At 44.3% G+C, this 23,313-nt stretch overlaps 1 protein-coding gene across 1 annotated transcript in view; it reads right to left on the bottom strand.

Annotated features, from left to right (window-relative positions):
* Positions 1-1,886: 1,886 nt before the first annotated feature.
* Positions 1,887-23,313, bottom strand: part of LOC120372006 (SLAIN motif-containing protein-like) — a 73,616-nt gene continuing 52,189 nt past the window's right edge. The window contains 4 exon segments of the mRNA XM_039488640.1: positions 1,887-3,142; positions 14,630-14,951; positions 17,263-17,400; positions 17,629-17,946. Of these exon segments, the coding sequence (XP_039344574.1) occupies positions 3,076-3,142; positions 14,630-14,951; positions 17,263-17,400; positions 17,629-17,946 (845 nt within the window). The 3' untranslated portion in view covers positions 1,887-3,075.

Here is a 23,313-nt window from a genome sequence, read left to right as displayed (position 1 = left end):
GGAGTAATGGTCTCAAGTTGCAGAGGGGGAGGTTTAGGTTGGACATTAGGAAAATCTTTTTTTCACTAGTAGGGTGGTGAAGCACTGGAATGGGTTACCTAGGGAGGTGGTGGAATCTCCTTCCTTAGAGGTTAAGGTCAGGCTTGACAAAGCCCTGGCTGGGATGATTTAGTTGGGAATTGGTCCTTTGAGCAGGGGGTTGGACTAGATGACCTCCTGAGGTCCCTTCCAACCCTGATATTCTATGATTCTAATAATGTGTCTGCAATTCAAAAATGTTGATAAACTGGAGAGGGTTCACATAAGAATGAGGGGGGGGATTTGTTAGCTGCTTTCAACTATCTGAAAGGGGATTCCCAAGAGGATGGATCTAGACTGTTCTCAGTGGTAGAAGATGACAGAACAAGGAGTAATGGTCTCAAGTTGCAGAGGGGGAGGTTTAGGTTGGACATTAGGAAAATCTTTTTTTCACTAGTAGGGTGGTGAAGCACTGGAATGGGTTACCTAGGGAGGTGGTGGAATCTCCTTCCTTAGAGGTTAAGGTCAGGCTTGACAAAGCCCTGGCTGGGATGATTTAGTTGGGAATTGGTCCTTTGAGCAGGGGGTTGGACTAGATGACCTCCTGAGGTCCCTTCCAACCCTGATATTCTATGATTCTAATAATGTGTCTGCAATTCAAAAATGTTGATAAACTGGAGAGGGTTCACATAAGAATGAGGGGGGGGATTTGTTAGCTGCTTTCAACTATCTGAAAGGGGATTCCCAAGAGGATGGATCTAGACTGTTCTCAGTGGTAGAAGATGACAGAACAAGGAGTAATGGTCTCAAGTTGCAGAGGGGGAGGTTTAGGTTGGACATTAGGAAAATCTTTTTTTCACTAGTAGGGTGGTGAAGCACTGGAATGGGTTACCTAGGGAGGTGGTGGAATCTCCTTCCTTAGAGGTTAAGGTCAGGCTTGACAAAGCCCTGGCTGGGATGATTTAGTTGGGAATTGGTCCTTTGAGCAGGGGGTTGGACTGGATGACCTCCTGAGGTCCCTTCCAACCCTGATATTCTATGATTCTAATAATGTGTCTGCAATTCAAAAATGTTGATAAACTGGAGAGGGTTCACATAAGAATAACTGGAGGATTACAAAAGCTGTTTTATAGTAACTGAGCTCCTTACAGTTTAACAAAAAAAAAGGTTAAGGAGTGATTTGATTAGTGTGCAAGTATTTACAGGAGGAACAAATATTTAAGTCTTCCATCTAGCAAAGAAATGTATAACCATCCAATGGCTGGAAATTGAAGCTAGGCAAATTTGGACTGGAACTAATGTGCACATTTAACAGTGAAAGTAATTAACCAAGTGTCATGGATTTTTAAAATTAAGAGAGTGGGTGTTTTTCTAAAGCTATACTCTCAGAATTATTTTGGAAGTGTTATTGCCTGTGTTTACAGGTTGTCAGGCTAGAAGATTATCACAATGATCCCTTCTGGCGTTGGAAGCTATATGCTTCTGAAGTTTATCACAGTCATCACACTCTGCCATTAGGGTTGATTCCTGCAAAAATAGTAGGAGATTCCAGGCCCCCATTTTGTTGACTTTTCCCTTGCAAATAACCTGGACTCGTGTTTCTTTAAAGTTTTCTAAAATCACATTCCAGTTGATTTGAGGCTCCAGAGTGAGTGTAAATGTAGCATCAACTTTAATCTACCTACATGAAATTACTAAATAGAAACCTGTAATGCAAATAATAGACAGTAAAAATGTTCTGTAGTGGTAAACCTACATGTTTCTGAAAATAATTAGGTACTGAGATCTAAAAGTGAATATTTTGTCCCTCTGCCCATTAACTTTTTTATAAAAATATTACCATGAAGTTCAGTAGTTAAAGGCATATCTAGTTTCAGCAACTTAACATTTTTTATTAAACTACAATATCAAATCACATTGATGGCAGGAAGAACATGGCTGAGTTCTATTACCAGTGCATATTTCAGAAAATATGATTGAATCAGTGGCCTCCATAGTTTGCTGAGGACGGGGACCCATTTTGAACAGATTCCTTCGTATGAAAAAATGCAGTAAAAAAGTTTTTTATACAAAACCAGTAAAGGGCAATTGTTACTGAATGGGTAAAGTAGATCACAGAGGGAATCACTTTAGGTGCAATAGCTTCTCTCCAGTATACAATGGGAGGCCATTCAGAAGCAGACTCACCTGTAGTAGTTCATCTTACCAATGTTTGGTATTTCCTAGAGAAGTTATGGAACACAGCAAATACTGAAATTTGACAGTTTTTAAGTAGCACCTATTGAAGTGTGACTGCCTGTTCATAAACCCACACAAATATTGTGTACTACTTCATTTGTGAACTTACACTTGGTGAGGCACACACTAATACAAATGTCTTTTTGAACTGTACTACCGAGTTATAAAAAGCTGCTTCATCTTCTAGAACAAACATTAATAGAAAGTAGCAGAGAAGAAACATTCTATACAGGAACAAGTAAAAAAAACTTTGAACTTCAGGCAAAAGTTAATTACACCAGGTGAATTTAAAAAACACAATCAAACCTCATTTTCTAATATCTATACAACTATTTCTCTAATCTCCAAACCACTGCTTAGCAACAAGGAAATACAGTGGGTTAAAATTTCTTGATGGCACAGACATTACCACCTATGCCCTTCCAAGCACATTTTCCCATGAACAGATCATATTGTATCTAAGTCAACATCTCTTCCAACAACACACTGCTGATCTGGTAGATAGTCGTACTAGAGATACACAGGCTAGCGTCAACCAGTCTTCATCTGATGTTTTTCAGACTTCAGTAGTATATTCTGAACAGTAGGAACACAGTAAAGAAAAAGTTGTCTATTTCTACCAGTAAGAGACCAAACTCTTTGCAAAATAAATGAAGGGAAGGGGGTAATTTGCATTCAAAAGATAAGGAAAACATACAGGTCAGTCCTATGTGATGAGTCTGGGGCAAGGTATATTTTAAAATAATGTTCTCATGCCCAGCCAGCTGGGGGTATGCTTCATACAGATGTTTGACAGTTTATCAGCTTCTTTGGGTTGGCTTAGTAACACCCATCCTTCCAGGAATCATCAGCTGTTGTCTGACTGGTCTTTGCTGACTGAGGAAATCTATTTTAAAAACACAAAAAAGCCAACACATCAGACAGCCTGATGCATTAGGGTACATTTTAAAAAAAACCCGCAAGAAATGAAATGCTCATTAAAGCATAAGAAACATATTAGTTCTCTAAGCCTTGAGACTGAATGCTAATATTTTTGCTTTTACAAAATCCATTTATCACAGACTTTTAGCACCTGCCCTACAGTCATGTCTTACAGTCCATAGTTCCCTGTTACACTCTCATCCATGAATACCAACTATTAAAGCCAGTCTCGTGTTCTGTGGCATGCTAGTGCAAGAGACAGGAAACTCTGCAGCAGGCTCAGGTAATGTTGAAAAAGGCTTTAAAGGTAGACATAATAGCAGCTATGGTCCATCTAGCCCAGTATCTTGTCTTTCAACAGGGGCCAGTACCAGTGGCAGATTTAGAGTTAGTGGGGCCCTGTGCTCAGCTTCATTTTTGGGGCCCTTCCTTGGGACGCAGCCAAAAAAGAACACTCGCTCATCTCCCCCTACCCCCATTTTTCATTTTTTTTCTTCATTCTCCTCCTATAAGTAATAAGAAGTAAATGAAAATAAAGTGAAGTACCTTGATTGTTTTTGTAGTCTAACTTATTTTTCCACAGACCACTTGAAAATCACTGAGGGTCTCACCTGACCACTTAATGATCTTTCCAAATACTGTTTGTACCGTTAGCGAACTATTGTAAAGCACTTTGGATAAGAGTGCTTTATAAAAAAAAAAAATGTAAAAAAACATTGGGATGTGGAGTCTGACCAGGACTTAGGGGGCGGGAGGGGGGGTGCAGGGTCTGGGAGGAAGTTAGGGTGTAGCAGGAGGTTGGGGTGCAGGGTCTGGCCAGGAGTTAGGGTGCAGGAGGGGGCTCAGGGCTGGGGCAGGTCTCATTTGGTGTGGGGGTTGCATGTGGGGGGAGGGTGCAGTAGTCAGAGAGGGTAGGGGGCTGGTTGTGTGAGGGGGGTGCAGGAGTCAGTGCAGAAGGCTGGGGTCGTGGGGGTGCCTTTGCTCTGCCTTGCCCCAATTCCACCCCCTTCCCCAAGGCCCCAACCCCACCTATTCTCCGCTTCCTCCCTCCTGGAGTGCCAGCAAACAGCTGCTCGGCGGGGGGACGGGGGAGGGTAGTGCTGGGAAGGGAGGGGCAGGAACGTGGCATGCTTGGGGGAGGAGGTGGAGGACGAGGTGCAGAGCCTGCAGAAGGAGCCCCAGGAGCCATTAGGACCAAACTTCTTCCCCCACAGCTGCCCAGCCCTGTGCCCCCCTGTCATTGGGGGTACCCTCTGTTTCACTGTAAATCTACCTCTGGCCAGTACCAGATGCTTCAGAGGGAATGAACAGAATAGGCAATCAAGTGATCCCCTTATCATCCAGTCCCAGATTCTGGCAGTTAGAGACTTAGGATAACTCTCTTGATCATCTTGACTAATAGCCATTGATGGACTTATCTTCCATAAACTTACCTAATTTTTTTTTACCTCAGTTATGGTTTGGCCGTCACAACACCTCCAGCAACAAGTTCCACAGGTTGACTGTGCATTGTGTGAAATAGTACTTTCTTTTGTTGGCTTTAAAACTGCTGCCTATTAATTTCATTGGGTAATCCCTGGTGCTTGTGTAATGTGAAGGGGTGAACAACATGTCCTTATTCATTTTCTCCTCTATCAACACCAAAATTCAGACAATTGTGGGTTAATTTGTACTTGTAACATCAACTGAAAGGTATCAGAGAAAAATATGTTCTACACACACAGACCCTGATTAATTTAATTGTTTCTCTCGTTGGTGTGAATTCCTTCACAACAGTAGAGAAAAAAAGCCTATTATTTTAAGACACATTTTCTTAAAATTGTAAGTCTCAAAAATTAGCCAACAGGGATTTTGGGGCAAGCATAGTACCCAGGAAATTGCGGGGTAGGGGCATGGCAGAAGTGTTACTTTACTTTGGTTGGGATTTTTTAAAAGCACTCCGCATTGGCTACAGTGGAAGAAGGATTAGACCAACAGTAAAACTCCCAAGTTACCCTTTAAGGATAAGCTTGGGTAATATAATCAGTACAGTAGCCCCTACAGTATGTATTTTGAGAATAAGTTCAGTTTATTTTACTCAGACCATAAATTTTCAATGTGCCACAGATTTACATTGACAAAGTATAACTACCCTGTAGATGTCAGACAAGGTCTGAGGTTTTGTCAACTGTGTGGAGGACAACTGAGGATTTGGCAGGTAGGAAAGCCTGGGAGATGGTTTGGACTATGGGATAAGCACATTCAGACAGACTTCCTATCAAAATGATAAGCTGTGATTAGTTCCTGTAGATAGCTGTCATAATTAGGTTTCACAGCCATCATAGCTGTATTTCAAAGAAACCTACCTTAATGAGGTCAGGGGGTGTAGGGATGCAGTGAGAAAAGCCAAAAGCCGGGTAGAGATGGACCTTGCGAAGGGAATTAAAACCAATAGTAAGAGGTTTTTTAGCCATATAAATAGGAAGAAAACTAAGAAAGAAGAAGTGGGACCGCTTAAAACTGTAAACGGAGTGGAGATCAAGGATAAGCTAGGCATGGCACAATATCTAAACGAATATTTTGCCTCGGTCTTTAATAAGGATAATGAAGGGCTTAGGAATAGTGACAGAGTGACTGATGGGAATGAAGGTACGGGGTTGGAAATTACAGTATCCGAGGTAGAAGCCAAACTTGAACAGCTTAACGGTAGTAAATCAGGCGGCCCGGATAATCTTCATCCTAGAATATTAAAGGAATTGGCGAGTGAAATTGCAAGCCCGTTAGCGATAATTTTTAATGAATCTCTGAACTCGGGGATTGTACCGTTTGACTGGAGATTAGCTAATATAGTTCCTATTTTCAAGAAGGGGAAAAAAAGTGACCCGGGTAACTACAGGCCTGTTAGTTTAACATCTGCCGTATGCAAAGTCATGGAAAAAATATTAAAGGAGAGAGTAGTTACGGACCTTGAGGTCAATGGCAATTGGGACAAATTACAACATGGTTTTACGAAAGGTAGATCGTGCCAAACCAACCTGATCTCCTTCTTTGAGAAAGTAACAGATTTTTTAGACAAGGGAAATGCGGTGGATCTAATATATCTTGATTTCAGTAAGGCGTTTGATACAGTACCGCATGAAGAATTACTGGTTAAATTGGAAAAGATGGGGATTGAAATGAAAATCCAGAGGTGGATAAGGAACTGGTTAAAGGGGAGACTGCAGCGGGTCGTATTGAAAGGTGATCTGTCGGGTTGGAGGGAGGTTACCAGTGGAGTTCCTCAAGGTTCGGTTTTGGGTCCGATCTTATTCAATCTATTTATCACTGACCTCGGAACCAAAAGTAGGAGTGGGCTGATAAAGTTTGCAGATGACACGAAGTTGGGAGGTATTGCCAATTTGGAGAAGGATCGGGATATCCTCCACGGAGATTTGGATGACCTTGTAAACTGGAGTATTAGTAATAGGATGAAATTCAATAGTGAGAAGTGTAAGGTTATGCATTTAGGGATGACTAACAGGAATTTTAGTTATAAGCTGGGGACGCACCAGTTGGAAGTAACGGAAGAGGAGAAGGACCTTGGAGTCCTGCTTGATCGCAGGATGACTATGAGTCGGCAATGTGATGTGGCCGTTAAAAAAGCTAATGCGGTCTTGGGATGCATTAGGCGAGGTATTTCTAGTAGAGATAAGGAGGTGCTAGTCCCGTTATACAAGGCATTGGTGAGACCTCATTTGGAGTACTGTGTGCAGTTTTGGTCTCCCATGTTTAAGAAGGATGAATTCAAACTGGAACGGGTACAAAGAAGGGCCACTAGAATGATCCGAGGAATGGAAAGCCTGTCGTATGAAAAGACTTGAGGAGCTCGGTTTGTTTTCCTTAACCAAAAGAAGGTTGAGAGGAGATATGATTGCTATCTTTAAATATATCAGAGGGATAAATACCAGGGAGGGAGAGGAATTATTTCAGCTCAGTACTAATGTGGACACGAGAACAAATGGATATAAATTGGCAGTCGGGAAGTTTAGGCTTGAAATTAGACGAAGGTTTCTAACCATCAGGGGAGTGAAATTCTGGAACAGCCTACCGAGGGAAACAGTGGGGGCGAAGGACCTCTCTGGCTTTAAGATTAAGCTTGATAAGTTTATGGAGGGAATGGTTTGATAGGATAACACTATTTAGTCAATAGGTCAATAACGTGCTGCCACTGGTAATTAGTACTGAGAGTCAATGTTGGGATATTGAAAGTCTTTTTCCTGAGTGTCTGGCTGGAGAGTCTTGCCCGCATGCTCGGGGTTCAGCTGATCGCCATATTTGGGGTCGGGAAGGAATTTTCCTCCAGGGTAGATTGGCAGTGGCCCTGGAGGTTTTTCGCCTTCCTCCGCAGCATGGGGCAGGGGTCGCTTGCTGGAGGATTACCTGCTACTTGAAGTCTTTAAACCAGGATTTGGGGACTTCAACAGCTGAGTCAAGGGAGAAAATTATTTCAAGAGTGGGTGGGTCAGCTTTTGTGGCCTGCATTTTACGGGAGGTCAGCCTAGATGATCATAATGGTCCCTTCTGATCTTGAATTCTATGATTCAAAAATCTGAAGTAATAAGTAAGTCCCATTAAGATGAATTGATGTAGTTATACCTTTCTGAGCTGTGTCAGCCTGTCTGCAGACTTCAGGAAGTCAGCTCCGCATAGCTTTACACAGCTGCAATTGAAAGATTACCTTAGATGCTGTCAGAGCTAGGAAATTTTAAAAGCCTAAACAATTTTGGGGTAAGAGGTGAATTCTGTTGCAATTTCAACAGCTGCAGGATCAGAACACATGGAGGCCCTGGTTAAATTATATAAAATAAGATTTTATAATATTCCATTTTAATGTTCCAGCTGTATTTTGGTTTTCATTCACATGTGAATGCTATTCTCCATTCTATTTCTGCTTCATGTGAGAGAAAGATTACGAACACAGAAACTTGCCAGCTGAGTTCTTATGAGACATGGGGTCAGACTATCCATTGCCCTATACTTTATATAGCCATTTACACCAGTGCAGAATGGGAATAACACTACTCGGTCAGAATGGTAGCATTTTACACCCACTTTGCACTGGCGTAAATGGCTACAAAAGATTCAGAATAATGGAGAAATCAGGCCACCCAAAGGCTATTTTGGATTTTAATACCCTCCTAGTTAATAAGAACAGACTGGCACTGGAAACCAGGAGAGAAGTAAGAAAGTTACCAGCATTGCAGCACTTGTTTTGAAGGAAACACTTTACAGGATTATGAAGGCACTTTAAAATGTTAAAGTATTTTTAATGTAGGGCCTACATTTAACCAAGATAAAAAGCTATTTTAAAAATGTGAGCTTTCCACTGAGGAGAGAACACATTAGCGATGACCCCAGCTGCACCCTTCATCAGGGAAATGTTGTGGTCTAGTCAGTGGATAGAATAGCTTGGAGTAAAGAGATCTGGGTTCTCTTCCTTGCTCTAGCCACTGACTCAGTGATGCTCGGCAAATCATTTCACCTCTGGCTGTGAAATGTGTAAATTAAGCTGATCCCAACTCCAACTGAATACTGAAGTCACTATGTCACATCACAAAGTGAAGGAAGAATCTATTTGATTTTCTGCCATCCATAGAATTCTCTCAAGCATTGCTCCCTGCAGTAATAATTAGTAAGGAGAATTTGTCAGGTTACTACTCAAAAGGAAATTTGCCTGGGCAGAAATAGGACAAATAGCTGACTTCCCTGTTTACCTTTTTGGTGCCAGGAGATATTATTTCCCCCAACACAATATGCACACTCATTTTGTATTATTGCTAATAGTGAAATTTAGAGCCCAGCTGCTCTAAGGCATTAAACATATCCCTTGCTTTCCCCCAGTTGTGTGGCTCTTTAAGAAGTTGCCCAAGTGGCATATATGTACAAAAGAGATTTGTTAAAACTAGGGTTGTCAAGCAATTAAAAAAAATTGTGATTAATCGCACTGTTAATAACAGAATACCATTTATTTAAATATTTGGATGTTTTCTACATTTTCAAATGTATTGATTTCAATTACAACACAGAATACAAAGTATACAGAACTCACTTTATATTTATTTTTTATTACAAGAATTTGCACTGTAAAAAAACAAATAGTATTTTTCAGTTCACCTAATACAAGTACTGTACTGCAATCTCTTTATCATGAAAGTTGAACTTACAAATGTAGAATTATGTACAAAAAAACCTGCATTCAAAAATAAAATAATGTAAAATTTTAGAGCCTGCAAGTCTACTCAGTCCTACTTCTTGTTAAGCCAATTGCTCAAACAAGTTTGTTTACATTTGCAGGAGATAATACTGCCCAGTTCTTGCTGACAATATCACCTGCCAGTGAGAACAGGCGTTCTCATGGCACTGTTGTAGCTGGAATTGCAAGATATTTACATGCCAGATGCACTAAAGATTCATATGTGCCTTCATACTTCAACCACCATTCCAGTGGACAAGAGTCCATGCTGATGACAGGTTCTGCTCAATAAGAATCCAAAGAAGTGCAGATTGATGCATGTTCATTTTCATTATCTGAGTCAGATGCCACCAGCAGAAGGTTGATTTTCTTTTTTGGTGGTTCAGGTTCTGTAGTTTCTGCATTGTAGTGTTGCTCTTTTAAGACTTCTGAAAGCATGCTCTACACCTCATCTCTCTCAGATTTTGGCAGGCACTTCAGATTCTTAAACCTTGGGTCGAGTGCTGTAGCTATCTTTAGAAATCTCACATTGGTACCACCTTTGTGTTCTGTCAAATCTGCAGTGACAGTGTTCTTAAAATGAACAACACATGTCATCATCCGAGAATGCTATAACATGAAATATATGGCAGAATGCGGGTAAAACAGAGCAGGGGACATACAATTCTCCCCAAAAGAGTTCAGTCACAAATTTAATTAACGCATTATTTTTTTAACTAGCGTGGAAGCATGTCCTCTGGAATGATGGCCAAAGCATGAAGGGGCATACAAATGTTTAGCATATCTGGCACATAAATACCTTGCAATGCTGGCTACAAAAGTGCCATGCAAGTGCCTGTTCTCACTTTCTGGTGACATTGTAAATAAGAAGAGGGCAGCATGATCTCCTGTAAATGTAAACAAACTTGTTTGTCTTAGCGATTGGCTGAACAAGAAGTAGGACTGAAGTTTTACATTGTTTTGTTTTTGAGTGTAGTTATGTAACAAAAAAACAAACATTTGTAAGTTGCACTTTCACAACAAAGAGATTGCACTATAGTACTTGTATGAGGTGAATTAAAAATACTCATTTTTACAGTGCAAATATTTGTAATTGAAATCACAGTATATATTTATTACAACACCGAATTATATATGAAAATGTAGAAAAACATCCAAAATATTTAGTAAATTTCAATTAATAATTCTATTGTTTAACAGTGCAATTAAAACTGCGATTAATTTTTTTGAGTTAATTGCGTGAGTTAACTGCAATTAATCGATAGCCCTAGTTAAAATATTTTCAGTCAGCTCTACTTTTCAAATCCCTCTTCAGTGGTGATGTCATAACTATAAAGGGAAGGGTAACAACCCTCCTGTATACAATTCTATAAAATCCCTCCTGGCCAGAGGCACCAAAATTCTTTTACCTGTAAAGGGTTAAGAAGCTCAGATAACCTGGCTGACACCTGACCCAAAGGACCAATAAGGGGACACTTTTCACTAGGAGGGGGGTGAAGCACTGCAATGGGTTGCCTAGGGAGGTGGTGGAATCTCCTTCTTTAGAGGTTTTAAGGTCAGACTTGACAAAGCCCTGGCTGGGATGATTTAGTTGGGAACTGGTCCTGCTTTGAGCAGGGGGTTGGACTAGATGACCTCCTGAGGTCCCTTCCAACCCTAATGTTCTATGATTCTAAGATACTTTCAAATCTTGCGGGGGGTGGGGGAGGAGGGAGGGAAAGGCTGCTGTTTGTGCTCTTTGTTTTAGGTGGTGTTCGCTCTTGGGACCGGACATCAAACCATGCTCTCCAAATCTTTCTGCACAAGTCTCTCATATTTCAAATTTATAACTAACAGCCAGGCAAGGCGTGTTAGTTTTATTTTTGTTTTCTCAACTTGTAAATGTTCCTTTGCTAGAGGGAGGTTTATCCCTGTTTTGCTGTAACTTTGAATCTGATTATCCTGTAAAGTTGTTTATTTCTGTAAAATCAGGATGGAAATTTTACCTTTTAATAAAATCCTTCTTTTAAGAACCTGATTGATTTTTCATTGTTTTAAGATCCAAGGGTTTTGGATCTGTGTTCACCAGAACTAATTGGTGAGGGTATACTCTCAAGCCTACCCAGGAAAAGGTGTGTAAGGACTCTGGGGGGAGGAATTAGTCTCAAATCTGCCCAGGAAAGGGGAGGTTAAGGACTTGGGAAATATTTGGGGGAAGGCAGAGTTCCAAGTGGCTCTCCCCTAAGATTTGGAACACGCTTGGTGGTAGCAGCTTACTGTTACCCTAAGCTGGTAAATAAGCTTAGGGGGTCTTTCATGCGGGTCCCTACATCTGTACCCTAGAGTTCAGAGTGGGGAAGGAACCCCGACAGGTGAACAAGTAGATTATCTGTTTTTTGATTTGCAGTCATACCTTAGTCAAGAGCCTCAGACCTTGCAAGCTAAGCAAGGTCAGGCCTGGTCAAAATATTTTTTGAACTCTAAGGCCTGGTCTACACTGGGGGGGGGGGGGAGGTTGAACTAAGGTACGCGACTTCAGCTACGCGAATAGCGTAGCTGAAGTCGAACTACCTTAGTTCGAACTGCCTACCTGTCCAGACGCCGCAGGATCGAAGTCCGCGGCTTCCCCGTCGACTCCGCCACCGCCGTTCGTGGTGGTGGAGTTCCTGAGTTGACGGGAGCGCGTTCGGAGTTCGAACTCCGAGAAGTCGAACTCTACGCATCGACCCGGCGGGTAAGTATAGACCTACCCTAAGATTTACAAAAAGGCAGTAGAAGTAATACAAGTGATTCAGCAAGTGCAACTCTTCCATCTAACTATCAAATGAAGTAGTTCTCCAGAAAGATTCTTGGGCACCATGCTGCTGGTGTAGTCTTTGAGGAAACAGACAAGACCTCTAGTCGGTCGGGAACATTAGTAATCTCAGTGTATTTTTTGAGGGAGGAGTGAGTATTGTCAAATTGACCAAATTTCATTTTCTTTTTTAAAGTTTAATTCCACCCACCTGAATTCTTCTATTACCTCATGGCTAGATTTTGCTTTTGGATACAGCCCTGAGTAAGAGGTGGTGCATAAGCTGCCCTATCCCAGTAGTAATCTTGGAAGAGGCTACTTCAGACAACTCCCTCCCAGCTTCCCCCTTGCTAGTGGCATGGGGGAAGTTGGGTATAGGTATTTTGTTAGCCTATGCCAACAGCAAAATTATGGTTCACCATGCTGGCTCAGCTGTACTGGCCAGTATGGTGAGAGCAGAGTCAAGGCGTCACTCTTTCTTTTCCAACTTGCAGGTGTATGAGGGGGTTCTTACTCCCCTGCACAGGCACATATGCAAAGTCAAAATCTAGCTGTTATCTTTATCCGAATTACCATATTCTTTGCTACTTATCTGGACGTCAGCTATTTGAGGTACTTAATAGCCCTCATTTCCACCCCACAATGTACCTCTGAGTTAAAGCATTAAGGGAAATCAGGAAATAGACATTCCAATTTTAAAGATGGTGAATTGAGGCAGAGAAACAGAATGACTTGGGTGAGGTCACACAGGAAGTCTGTGGCAGAGCAGGAAAGCTTGGCTCAATTCCCTAAGTGCCAGGTTAGTCCCCTAACCAACGAACCATCCTCCTCTCCAGAGAATTTCTCTGGGGCTCTGTTTTCCTTACCCGCCCTTTGTTAAATGCTTTGCAATTCTATAGAGTCTTTCATTTAAAGCTCTCAAAGTATTAGAATACTTTATAATTCTGTAAAGCAATATGATGCATGTCAATGGCACTATATTTATCAGTAAATACATAGGTTTTTTCCTCTGAGGCATAGAGATTTAGGGCTAGTCTACACTTACCAGCCGGGTTGACGCGGTGAGTTCGACTTCTCGGAGTTCGAACTATCGCGTCTAATCTGGACGCGATAGTTCGAACTCCGGAAGCGCCGGGTCGATTTTCGTACTCCACCACTGCAAAAGGCGGTGGCGGAGTCGACCTTGGAGCCGCGGACTTCGATTCCGCGGCGTGTGGACGGGTGAGTAGTTCGAACTAGGGTACTTTGAATTCAGCTACGCTATTCACGTAGCTGAACTTGCGTACCCTAGTTCGACCCCCGCTCTTAGTGTAGACCTGCCCTTAGTGACCAACTTACAAATTCCAGCTGCAACTATTTAAACTAAAATGGCTTCAAGGAGAACCTATGATTGATTGAGATACACTAATCTAGATAAAGTCTGGGATCTGGAAGTCAAGCTATGTTTTCTAGTTTGTGCTTTAAAAGTCATTTTGACCCAACTGAGGAGTTTAATAAGTATTGTTAAAGTGCATCTGAGGTTGTCATAAATATAAAGGGAAGGGTAACCACCTTTTTGTATACAGTACTATAAAATCCCTTAAGGCCAGAGGCACAAAATCCTTTTACCTGTAAAGGGTTAAGAAGCTCAGGTAACCTACCTGGCACCTGACCAAAAGGACCAATAAGGGGACAAGATACTTTCAAATCTGGGGAGGGGAAAAAGGCTTTATTTTGTTCTTTGTCTGTCTGTTCTGTGTGCTTGCTGGAGACAGATCAAGAAAGCAAGCAATCCATCTCCATTAGTATTAGTAAGTACTAGCGAAGGAATGTGTTAGCTTCCTTTTATTTTGGCTTGTGATTTCCTTGTCTAAGAGGGAGGTTTATACCTGGTTTTGTAACTTTAAGGTTTTGCCTGGAGGTGAGATCCTCTGTGTTCTTGAGTCTTTTGTTATTCTGTAAAGTACTCACCATCCTGATTTTACAGAGGTAATTCTTTTACCTTTTCTTTAATTAAAATTCTTCTAAGAACCTGATTAATTTTTCATTGTCTTAAGATCCAAGGGTTTGGGTCTGTTTCACCTGTAGCAATTGGTGAGGAGATTATTCTCAAGCCTGCCCAGGAAAAGGGATGTAGGGGCTTAGGGGGATATTTGGGGAAGGTAGGGCTCCAAGTGGCCCTCCCTAAATGTTTCTTTAAATCACTTGGTGGTGGCAGTGTTACCTAATCCAAGGTACAAGGAAGGATTTGTGCCTTGGGGAGTTTTTAACCTAAGCTGCTAGAAATAAGCTTAGGGGGTCTTCATTCGGGTCCCCACGTCTGTACCCTAAAGTTCAGAGTGGGGAGGGAACCCTGACAGAGGTGAACACTATTTTTACACAATTACTTTACAGATGTGAAATGCACTTCAACCATCACAGATGTCAATATTGTTGGCAAAATTTGTTAAGGTGCATTTAATTTTTTTATATTCATTTCAAGATCTTACCTCTTGGATGGCTGTATCAGTTTGCTCTTCGGAGTAGAAGTTCCTCCAACAGATGTTCGTACTTTAACAGGTGAATTTTTGGCTCCAGTGGCCATACTATTGCTTCTCGCAGTGGAAGAACTGCTATTAGAAGACCCTGGACTGAGAGTTGAAGACTGTGGCTTTCGGACTCCACTTGCAGGAGTGGTGTAACTGGAAGCTTTTAGTGGCTGCCTTGGTGTCAACAGAGAGTTTGTGCATGACCCTGCTTTCATTGGCTGTCGGACTATTAAGGGAGACTGGCCAGCACTAGAGGAATACCTGAGCTTATTGCAAGCCAGACCTAGATGTGAAGGGAGGGGTGGCCCCCCATGGGAGAGCGAGAGAGAGAGAGAAAAAAAAGAAATAAGTTAGCAATACTGTCATAGAATCATAGAAGATTAGAGTTGGAAGAGACCTCAGGAGGTCATCTAGTCCAACCCCCTGCTCAAAGCAGGACTAACACCAACTAAATCATCCCAGCCAGGGCTTTGTCAAGCCTGACCTTAGATGTTTTTAAGGAAGGAGATTCCACCACCTCCCTAGGTAACCCATTCCAGTGCTTCACCACCCTCCTAATGAAATAGTTTTCCATAATATGCAACCTAGACATTCCCCACTGCAACTTAAGACCATTGCTCCTTGTTCTGTTATCTGCCATCACTGGGAACAGCCTAGCTCCATCCTCTTTGGAACCACCTTCAGGTAGTTGAAGGTTGCTATCAAATCCCCCCTCATTCTTCTCTTCTTCAGACTAAACAAGCCCAGTTCCCTCAGCCTCTCCTCATAAGTCTTGTGCCCTAATGATTTTTGTTGACCTCCACTGGACTCTCTCCAATTTGTCCACATCCTTCGTGAAGTTGGCGGCCCAAAACTAGACGCAATACTCCAGCTGTGGCCTCACAAGTGCCAAATAGAGGGAAATAATCACTTCCCTCGATCTGGTGGCAATGCTCCTACTAATACAGCCCAAGAAGCCATTAGCCTTCTTGGCAACAAGGGCACACTGTTGACTCATATCCAGTTTCTCGTCCACTGTAATCCCCAGGTCCTCTTCTGCAGAACTACTGCTTAGCCAGTCAGTCCCCAGCCTGTAGCCAGGCATAGGACTCTTCCGTCCTAAGTGCAGGTCTCTGCACTTGTCCTTGTTGAACCTCATCAGATTTCTTTTGGCCCCAATCCTCCAATTTGTCTAGGTCACTCTGGACCCTGTCCCTATCGTCTAGCATATCTACCTCTCCCCCACAGCTTAACGTCATCTGTGAACTTTCTGAGGGTGCAATCCATCCCATCATTCAGATCATTAATGAAGATGTTGAACAAAAGCAGCCCAAGGACCAGTCCCAATGCCAGCTAGACATCAAGCCATTGATCATTACCCGTTGAGCCCGATGATCTAGCCAGCTTTCTATCCACCTTATAGTCCATTCATCCAATCCATAGTTCTTTAACTTGCTGGCAAGAATACTGTGGGAGATGGTATCAAAAGCTTTGCTAAATCAAGATATATCATGTTCAGTGCTTTCCCCATATCCACAGAGACAGTTATCTCATCAAAGAAGGCAATCAGGTTGGTCAAGCATGACTTGCCCTTGGTGAATCCATGTTGACTGTTGCTGGTCACCATCCTCTCCTCAAAGTGCTTCAAAATGGATTCCTTGAGGACCTGCTCCATGATTTTTCCAGGGACTGGAGGTCAGGTTCACCAGTATGTAGTTCTCCGGGTTCTCCTTCTTCCCCTTGTTGCCATTATATTTGCCCTTTTCCAAGTGTCCAGGACCTCCCCCAATCACCACAAGTTTTCAAAGATAATGGCCAATGGCTCTGCAATCACATCAGCCAATTCCCTCAGCACCCTTGGATGCATTAGTTCCAGACCCATTGACTTGTGCATGTCCAGCTTTTCTAAATAGTCCTTAACCCGTTCTTTTGCCACTGAGGGCTGCTCACCTTCTCCCAATACTGTCCTACCCTGTGCAGCAGTCGGGGAGCTGACGTTGTCTGTGAAGACTGAGGCAAAAAGAACATTGAGTACTTCAGCTTTTTCCACATCATCTGTCACTAGGTTGCTTCCCTCATTCAGTAAGGGTCCCACACTTTCCCTGACCTTGTTACTAACGTACCTATAAAAACCATTCATGTTATCCTTCACATCCGTTCCTAGCTACAACTCCAGTTGTGCTTTGGCCTTCCTGATTACATCCCTGCATGCTTGAGCAATATTTTTATACTCCTCCCTGGTCATCTGTACAAGTTTCCACCTCTTGAAAGCTTCCTTTCTATGTTTAAGCTCACCGAAGATTTCTCTGTTAAGCCAAGCTGGTCACCTGCCATATTTGCTATTCTTTCTGTACATTGGAATGGTTTGTTCCTGCACCCTCAATAAGGCTTCTTTAAAATACAGTCAGCTCTCCTGGACTCCTTTCCCCCTCATATTAGCCTCCCAGGGAATCCTGCCCATCAGTTCCCTGAGGGAGTCAAAGTCTGTCCCAAGAATATTTTAGGATGCTGGGCCTTTTAAGAGTCTCAAAGCTGCAGTCAGGCAAATTAAGTTTAACTAAGAACAAAAATAATCATTTTGCCACTTCATTTTTAAAATGATAAAGTGAACTGACTTGTTGATGGTTGCTGAATTCTGGAAAGTCGGCTGCTGGGCACCTGCAAATCTGATTCCAGACTCCGACTACTTCTTACAGATTCCAGTGAGCGAAGGCTTGTCCTACCCAGGTTAGGCATGCTGTGGCGCATTTCCTCTGAAATATGAATTTCCAATAGAAAGTATATTATACAGTAATCAAATTGCCTTCATTGTTTAATCTATTCCTAGGAAATTGCACGCTACCATTTTAATTCAAAATAATAATAAACAGAGCAAACATAACCAATTGCAGGAGTGGTTTCCATGAAACAGCTAATCTTTCCCTAAATCATTTCCAAGCTATTTTTAATACATAGTATCATAAAGTTTACAGCCAGCCTACCTTCATTATTTGTGTATTTTAGTGGGTCTTGCATTGGACTCTGCACAGCTCTCCTTGGGGGTCGAATTCGTGAGGTTGTTGTCCTGCTGTAATCTGCACCTGAAGAAGGGGATTGGCAACGGGGGGAGCTGAGAGGAGATGGCGAGTACCTATGAGCACTACGATAGGATAGCGAACAATCATAATCATCCTCATCCTCCAGACTATATGTATCAAACTCTTGGTCACTATAGGTGCCTCTCCTCAGAGAGTGAAGGGAAGCACTGGAACTGCGACGGGACACTGAAGCAGAACTTGAAGCACAGTCCTGGCGGAGACCTGAAAATGTGAAATATATGTCAGATTCACAATAATTTATTACAAACCATTTCCCTGCCATACCACAGTAGGGATTAAGAAGTGCTACTCTGACCAATAATTAATTTGGCTTTGAGATTGGGTTCACACAACGGGAAAAAATACAGTTACCTACCTTTTGTAACTGTTGTTCTTCGAGATGTGTTGCTCATGCCCATTTCACTTGTGCATAGTTGTCGGAGACATTTGCCTTAGCGATATCTGGAGGGCTGGCTGGGGCGCACCTTTGAGTATCATGCTCATGTATCGGTATATTAGGCGCCTCCGTCCCTATGCACTCTCAGTTCCTTCTTACCAGCAACTCCGACAGAGGAGTAGGAGGGTGGGTAACGGAATGGACACGAACAACACATTGAAGAAAAATAGTTACAAAAGGTAGGTAACTATTTTTTCTTCTTCGAGTGCTTGCTCATGTCGATTCCGTTCTAGGTGACTCACAAGCAGTATCTATGGAGGTGGGCTCGGAGTTCACAACTAAGCGGCTTGCAGTACTGCCCTACCAAAGCCAGCATCGTCCCAGGCCTGCTGGGTAAGTGCGTAGTGGGATGTAAATGTATGGACGGATGAACAGGTGGCCACCCTGCAGATGTCCTGGATAGGCACCTTGGCCAGAAAAGCTGCCAAAGAGGCCTGCGCCATGGTCAAGTGGGTGGTGACAATCACCACGGGCCGCACCTTCACTTGATCATAGCAGGAGCGAATGCAGGCAGTGATCCAAGTAGAAATTCTTTGAGCGGATACAGGGTGACCTTTCATCCTGTCAACCACTGCAACGAACAATTGTGTCGACTTGCGGAATGGCTTGGTCCTGTCGATGTAGAAGGCTAGAGCACCCCTACCGTCCAAGGCATGCAATCTATGCTCCTCCTCTGATTTATGGGGCTTTGGAAAGAAGACCGGTAAGTAAATGTCCTGGCTTGAATGAAACTGAGAGACCATCCTGGGCAGGAAAGCCGCATGCAGTCTCAGCTGGATCTTGTCCTTGTAGAAGACTGCATAAGGCGGTTCCAAGGTGAGCGCCCGAATCTCAGGACTCGACAGGCCGAAGTCACCATGACCAGGAATGCAAACTTTCAGGACAAGAGGAGAGAACAGGAAGCCAAAGGCTCGAAAGGAGGACCAGTGAGCCGCGACAGCACCAGGTTCAAGTCCCAAAGAAGAATGGGGTCCTTGACGTGTAGGTAGAGGCACTCAAAGCCCTTGAGGAATCTGAGCTCATCATATCCTGAGCGAAAACTGACCTACCCTTGAGCGGCGGATTGAAGACCGAGATTATCACCAAGTGGACATTGATGGATGAAAGGGACAGGCCCTAGAGCTTGAGATGCAGAAGACAGTCTAAAATCAGCTGCAATGAGGCTAACTCAGGCTGGAGACCTTTATCCAAGGTCCAACAGGTGAGCCGCTTCCACTTGGCCAGTGAGGTCGCCCCAGTAGAGGGCTTTCTACTTCCCAACAGAATCTGCTGGACATCAGCCAAGCACTGCTGCTCCTGCTCGTTCAACCATGCAGCAGCCAAACCATCAGGTGCAGCGCTGCCAGGTTCAGATGCAGAAGACTGCTGTGATTTTAGGACAGCCTGTGTGGCAGTTGGAACAGAGTCACCACTGAAACATCCAACAGCGTGCGGTACCAATGCTGGTGCGGCCAAGCCAGCACTATGAAGATCACTCTCACCCATGGACCATGCTGTGCCGGTTAGGGACATAAACCCCCCTGCAGAGGCCTGAGGCGGAGCCACGCATTTTGGACCACATACGTGTATGCCGCTATGAGACCAATGCTTCTTGTTCTGTCATCTGCCACCACTGAGAACAGCCTAGCTCCATCCTCTTTGGAACCCGCCTTCAGGTAGTTGAAGGCTGCTATCAAATCCCCCCTCACTCTTCTCTTCTGCAGACTAAACAAGCCCAGTTCCCTCAGCCTCTCCTCATAAGTCATGTGCCCCAGCCCTCTAATCATTTTTGTTGTCTTTTGCTGGACTCTCTCCAATTTTTCCACATCCTTTCTGTAGCAGGGGAACCAAAACTGGACGCAATACTCCAGGTGTGGCCTCACCAGTGTCCAATAGAGGAGAATAATCACTTCCCTCGATCGGCTGGCAATGCTCCTACTAATGCAGCCCAATATGCCGTTGGCCTTCTTGGCAACAAGGGCTCACTGTTGACTCATATCCATCTTGTCATCCACTGTAATCCCCAGGTCCTCTTCTGCAGAACTACTGCTTAGCCAGTCGGCCCCCCGCCTGTAGCGGTGCATGGGATTCTTCCTTCCTAAGTGCAGGACTCCGCACTTGCCCTTGTTGAACCTCATCAGATTTCTTTTGGCCCAATCTTCCAGTTTGTCTAGGTCACTCTCGACCCTATCCCTAACCTCCAGCATATCTACCTCTCCCCACAACTTCGTGTCATCTGCAAACTTTCGGAGGGTGCAATTAATCCCATCATCCAGATCATTAATGAAGTTGTTGAACAAAACTGGTCCCAGGACCGACCCCTAGGGCACTCCGGTTGATACCAGCTGCCAACTAGACATCAAACTGTTGATCACTACCCGTTGAGCCCAACAATCTAGACAGCTTTCTATCCACCTTACAGTCCATTCATCCAATCCATACTTTAACATGATGGCAAGAATATTGTGGGAGACTGTATCAAAAGCTTTGCTAAATCAAGGTATATCATGTCCAGTGCTTTCCCCATATCCACAGAGCCAGTTATCTCATCATAGAAGGCAATCAGGTTGGTCAGGCATGACTTGCCCTTGGTGAATCCATGTTGACTGTTGCTGATCACCTTCCTCTCCTCCAAGTGCTTCAAAATGGATTCCTTGAGTACCTGCTCCATGATTTTGCCGGGGACTGAAGTGAAGGTTCTCTTTCTTCCCTTTTTTAAATCATCCAGGACTTCCCCCAATCACCATGAATTTTCAAAGATAATGGCCAATGGCTCTGCAATCACATCAGCCAATTCCCTCAGCACCCTTAGATGCATTAGATCTAGATGCATGTCCAGCTTTTCTAAATAGTCCTTAACCCGTTCTTTCACTACTGAGGGCTGCTCACCTCCTCCCCATACTGTGCTGCCCAATGCAGCAGTCTGGGAGCTGATGTTGTCTGTGAAGACCGAGGCAAAAAAAAACCATTGAGTACTTCAGCTTTCACTGTTAAGCCAAGCTGGTCGCCTGCCATATTTGCCATTCTTTCTGCACTTCGGGATGATTTGTTCCTGCACCCTCAATAGGACTTTTTTAAAATGCAGGCAGCTCTCCTGGACTCCTTGCTCCCTTATATTAGCTTCCCAGGGGATCCTTCCCATCATTTCCCTAACAGAGTCAAAGTCTGCTTTTCTGAAGTCCAGGGTCCGTATTTTGCTACTCTCCTTTCTTCCTTTTGTCAGGATCCTGAACTCAACCATCTCATGGTCACTGCCTATGTTGCCACCCACTTCTACTTCCCCTACCAATTCTTCCATTTGTAAGCACCCAATGGTCCGAGGTAATATTGGACCAGGCCAACCAGAAAGGGTAGAGGCAGTTGAGGAATGAGAGGGACGGATCCAGTAAACTGACTGAGGAGTCGTCCCTGGGTGCACCCTCAAAATGTATGCTTTTGGCCTCCCTGGTTTCTGGGATGGTCAGGTAGTGCAGCCGGGTGGGAAGACAACGGATATCACCACTTATGCCCCTTGTCTTTATCCTTCCTCCTGTAGGAACCCACTCTGGGAGTTCCCCAGGACCTAGACTGTAGAGAGGGAGGAGGAGGAGGAGGATGGAAAGGCTTCCTGGACTGTTATGGGGTATGAAGGCCCAGGGATCGGAGGGCGCCTCAGGAGTCTTTAAGACCATGGAGCCTTGAGTCCATCAGCTTGGAGAACAGCCCCGTACCCTTGAAAGGAAGGTCCTGGATCGTGGCCTGCATTTCTTGGGACAAACCAGAGGACTGCAGCCAAGAACTGCGTCTCATGGCCACCGCAGATGCAACCACCCTGGCTCCTGAGTCAGTAGTGTCCCAGGCCATTTGGAGGGCTCCCCGGCGACTGACGTGCCTTCGTCCACCAGAGCAGCGAACTCCTAGGCATGATCCTATGGGAGGGCCTCTTTAAACTTATTCAGAGAGTCCCAAAGAATCCTGTGGCACCTTATAGACTAACAGACGTTTTGCAGCATGAGCTTTCGTGGGTGAATACCCACTTCTTCGGATGCAAGTCAGAGTCCCACAGATTGAAATTATATCTACCAAACAGGGCATGGTGATTAGACACCCTGAATTGTAGACTAGCAGTCAAACTTTTCTGCCAAACAAATCTAGTCTTTTGGCATCTTTGTTCTTCAGCGTGCTGCTAACTTGACCTTGTCTGTCTCTTTCGTTCACTGCGCACATGACCAGTGATGGCACAGGGGGATGTGTATACAGATATTCAAAACTCTTTGCAGGGACATAGTATTTCTTTTCTGCCTTCTTAGAGGTTGGCGGAATAGAGGAGGGGGTTTGCCACAATGACTTGGTAATTGTAAGGACCCCTGGGTGGATTGGCAATGTGACCAGAGCAGGGGTGGTGGCCGAAATCACACTGAAGAGGTCGTTGGCCTCCTTCGCCTCATCCAGGAATGATGCCAAGGGCTGTACCACTAGAGGAAGAGCATGGCTCCATCGACGCCAGGGTCTGGTGTGCTGTTCCTGCATCTGGCTTGGTACCGCGCTCTGACTGCTGTGCCGGCAGTACCGTGGCTGGCTTGTTCGAGGCGGCCAGGGAGGGCTGGGAATATATGACGGCATCACTGGCACCTCCCCAAGGGTTCAAATATAGCCACTGGGTGGGCCACGTTCCCTGCTGTAATGGCACTGTGGCCGGTGCTGCACTGGTCTCCCGCGTAGGTGGAGAGTTCCCCTTTCGGGGTGAAGGGCTAAACTTCCAGTTCAACCCAGACGATAGGTGCCGACTTCCCCTCTGCCCGGTGGGTGCTCGATCCCCTGCCTCTTCCTGCCCCTGCACCGTCCTCGCCCCACCCCCATTCCATGCCTTCCCCAAAGTCCCTGCCCCACCCTGCCTTTTCCCACCCCAGCCCTGATGCCTTCCCACCCCCATTTCACCCTCTTCCCCCAAGTCTCCATCCCTGCCCTTCCTCTTCTCCGCCTCCTCCCCTAAGCATGCCACATTGCCACTCCTCCCCTTCCCTCACGGAAAGTCCTAGCTTTTAGGCAGTGAGAGGGGCAGGAAGCACTGGGAGGGAGGGGGAGGAGCGGGGACACGGCATGTTGTGGGGGGAGAAAGAGGCAAGAAAGGAGGAGCTAATTTTTCCCCTGTGGGTGCTCCAGCCCCGAAGCAC

This window comes from Mauremys reevesii, linkage group 9 (assembly GCF_016161935.1).
Source record: "Mauremys reevesii isolate NIE-2019 linkage group 9, ASM1616193v1, whole genome shotgun sequence".
In the NCBI taxonomy this organism is placed as follows: domain Eukaryota; kingdom Metazoa; phylum Chordata; order Testudines; family Geoemydidae; genus Mauremys; species Mauremys reevesii.
This window is presented reverse-complemented; position numbering and strand designations above follow the sequence as displayed.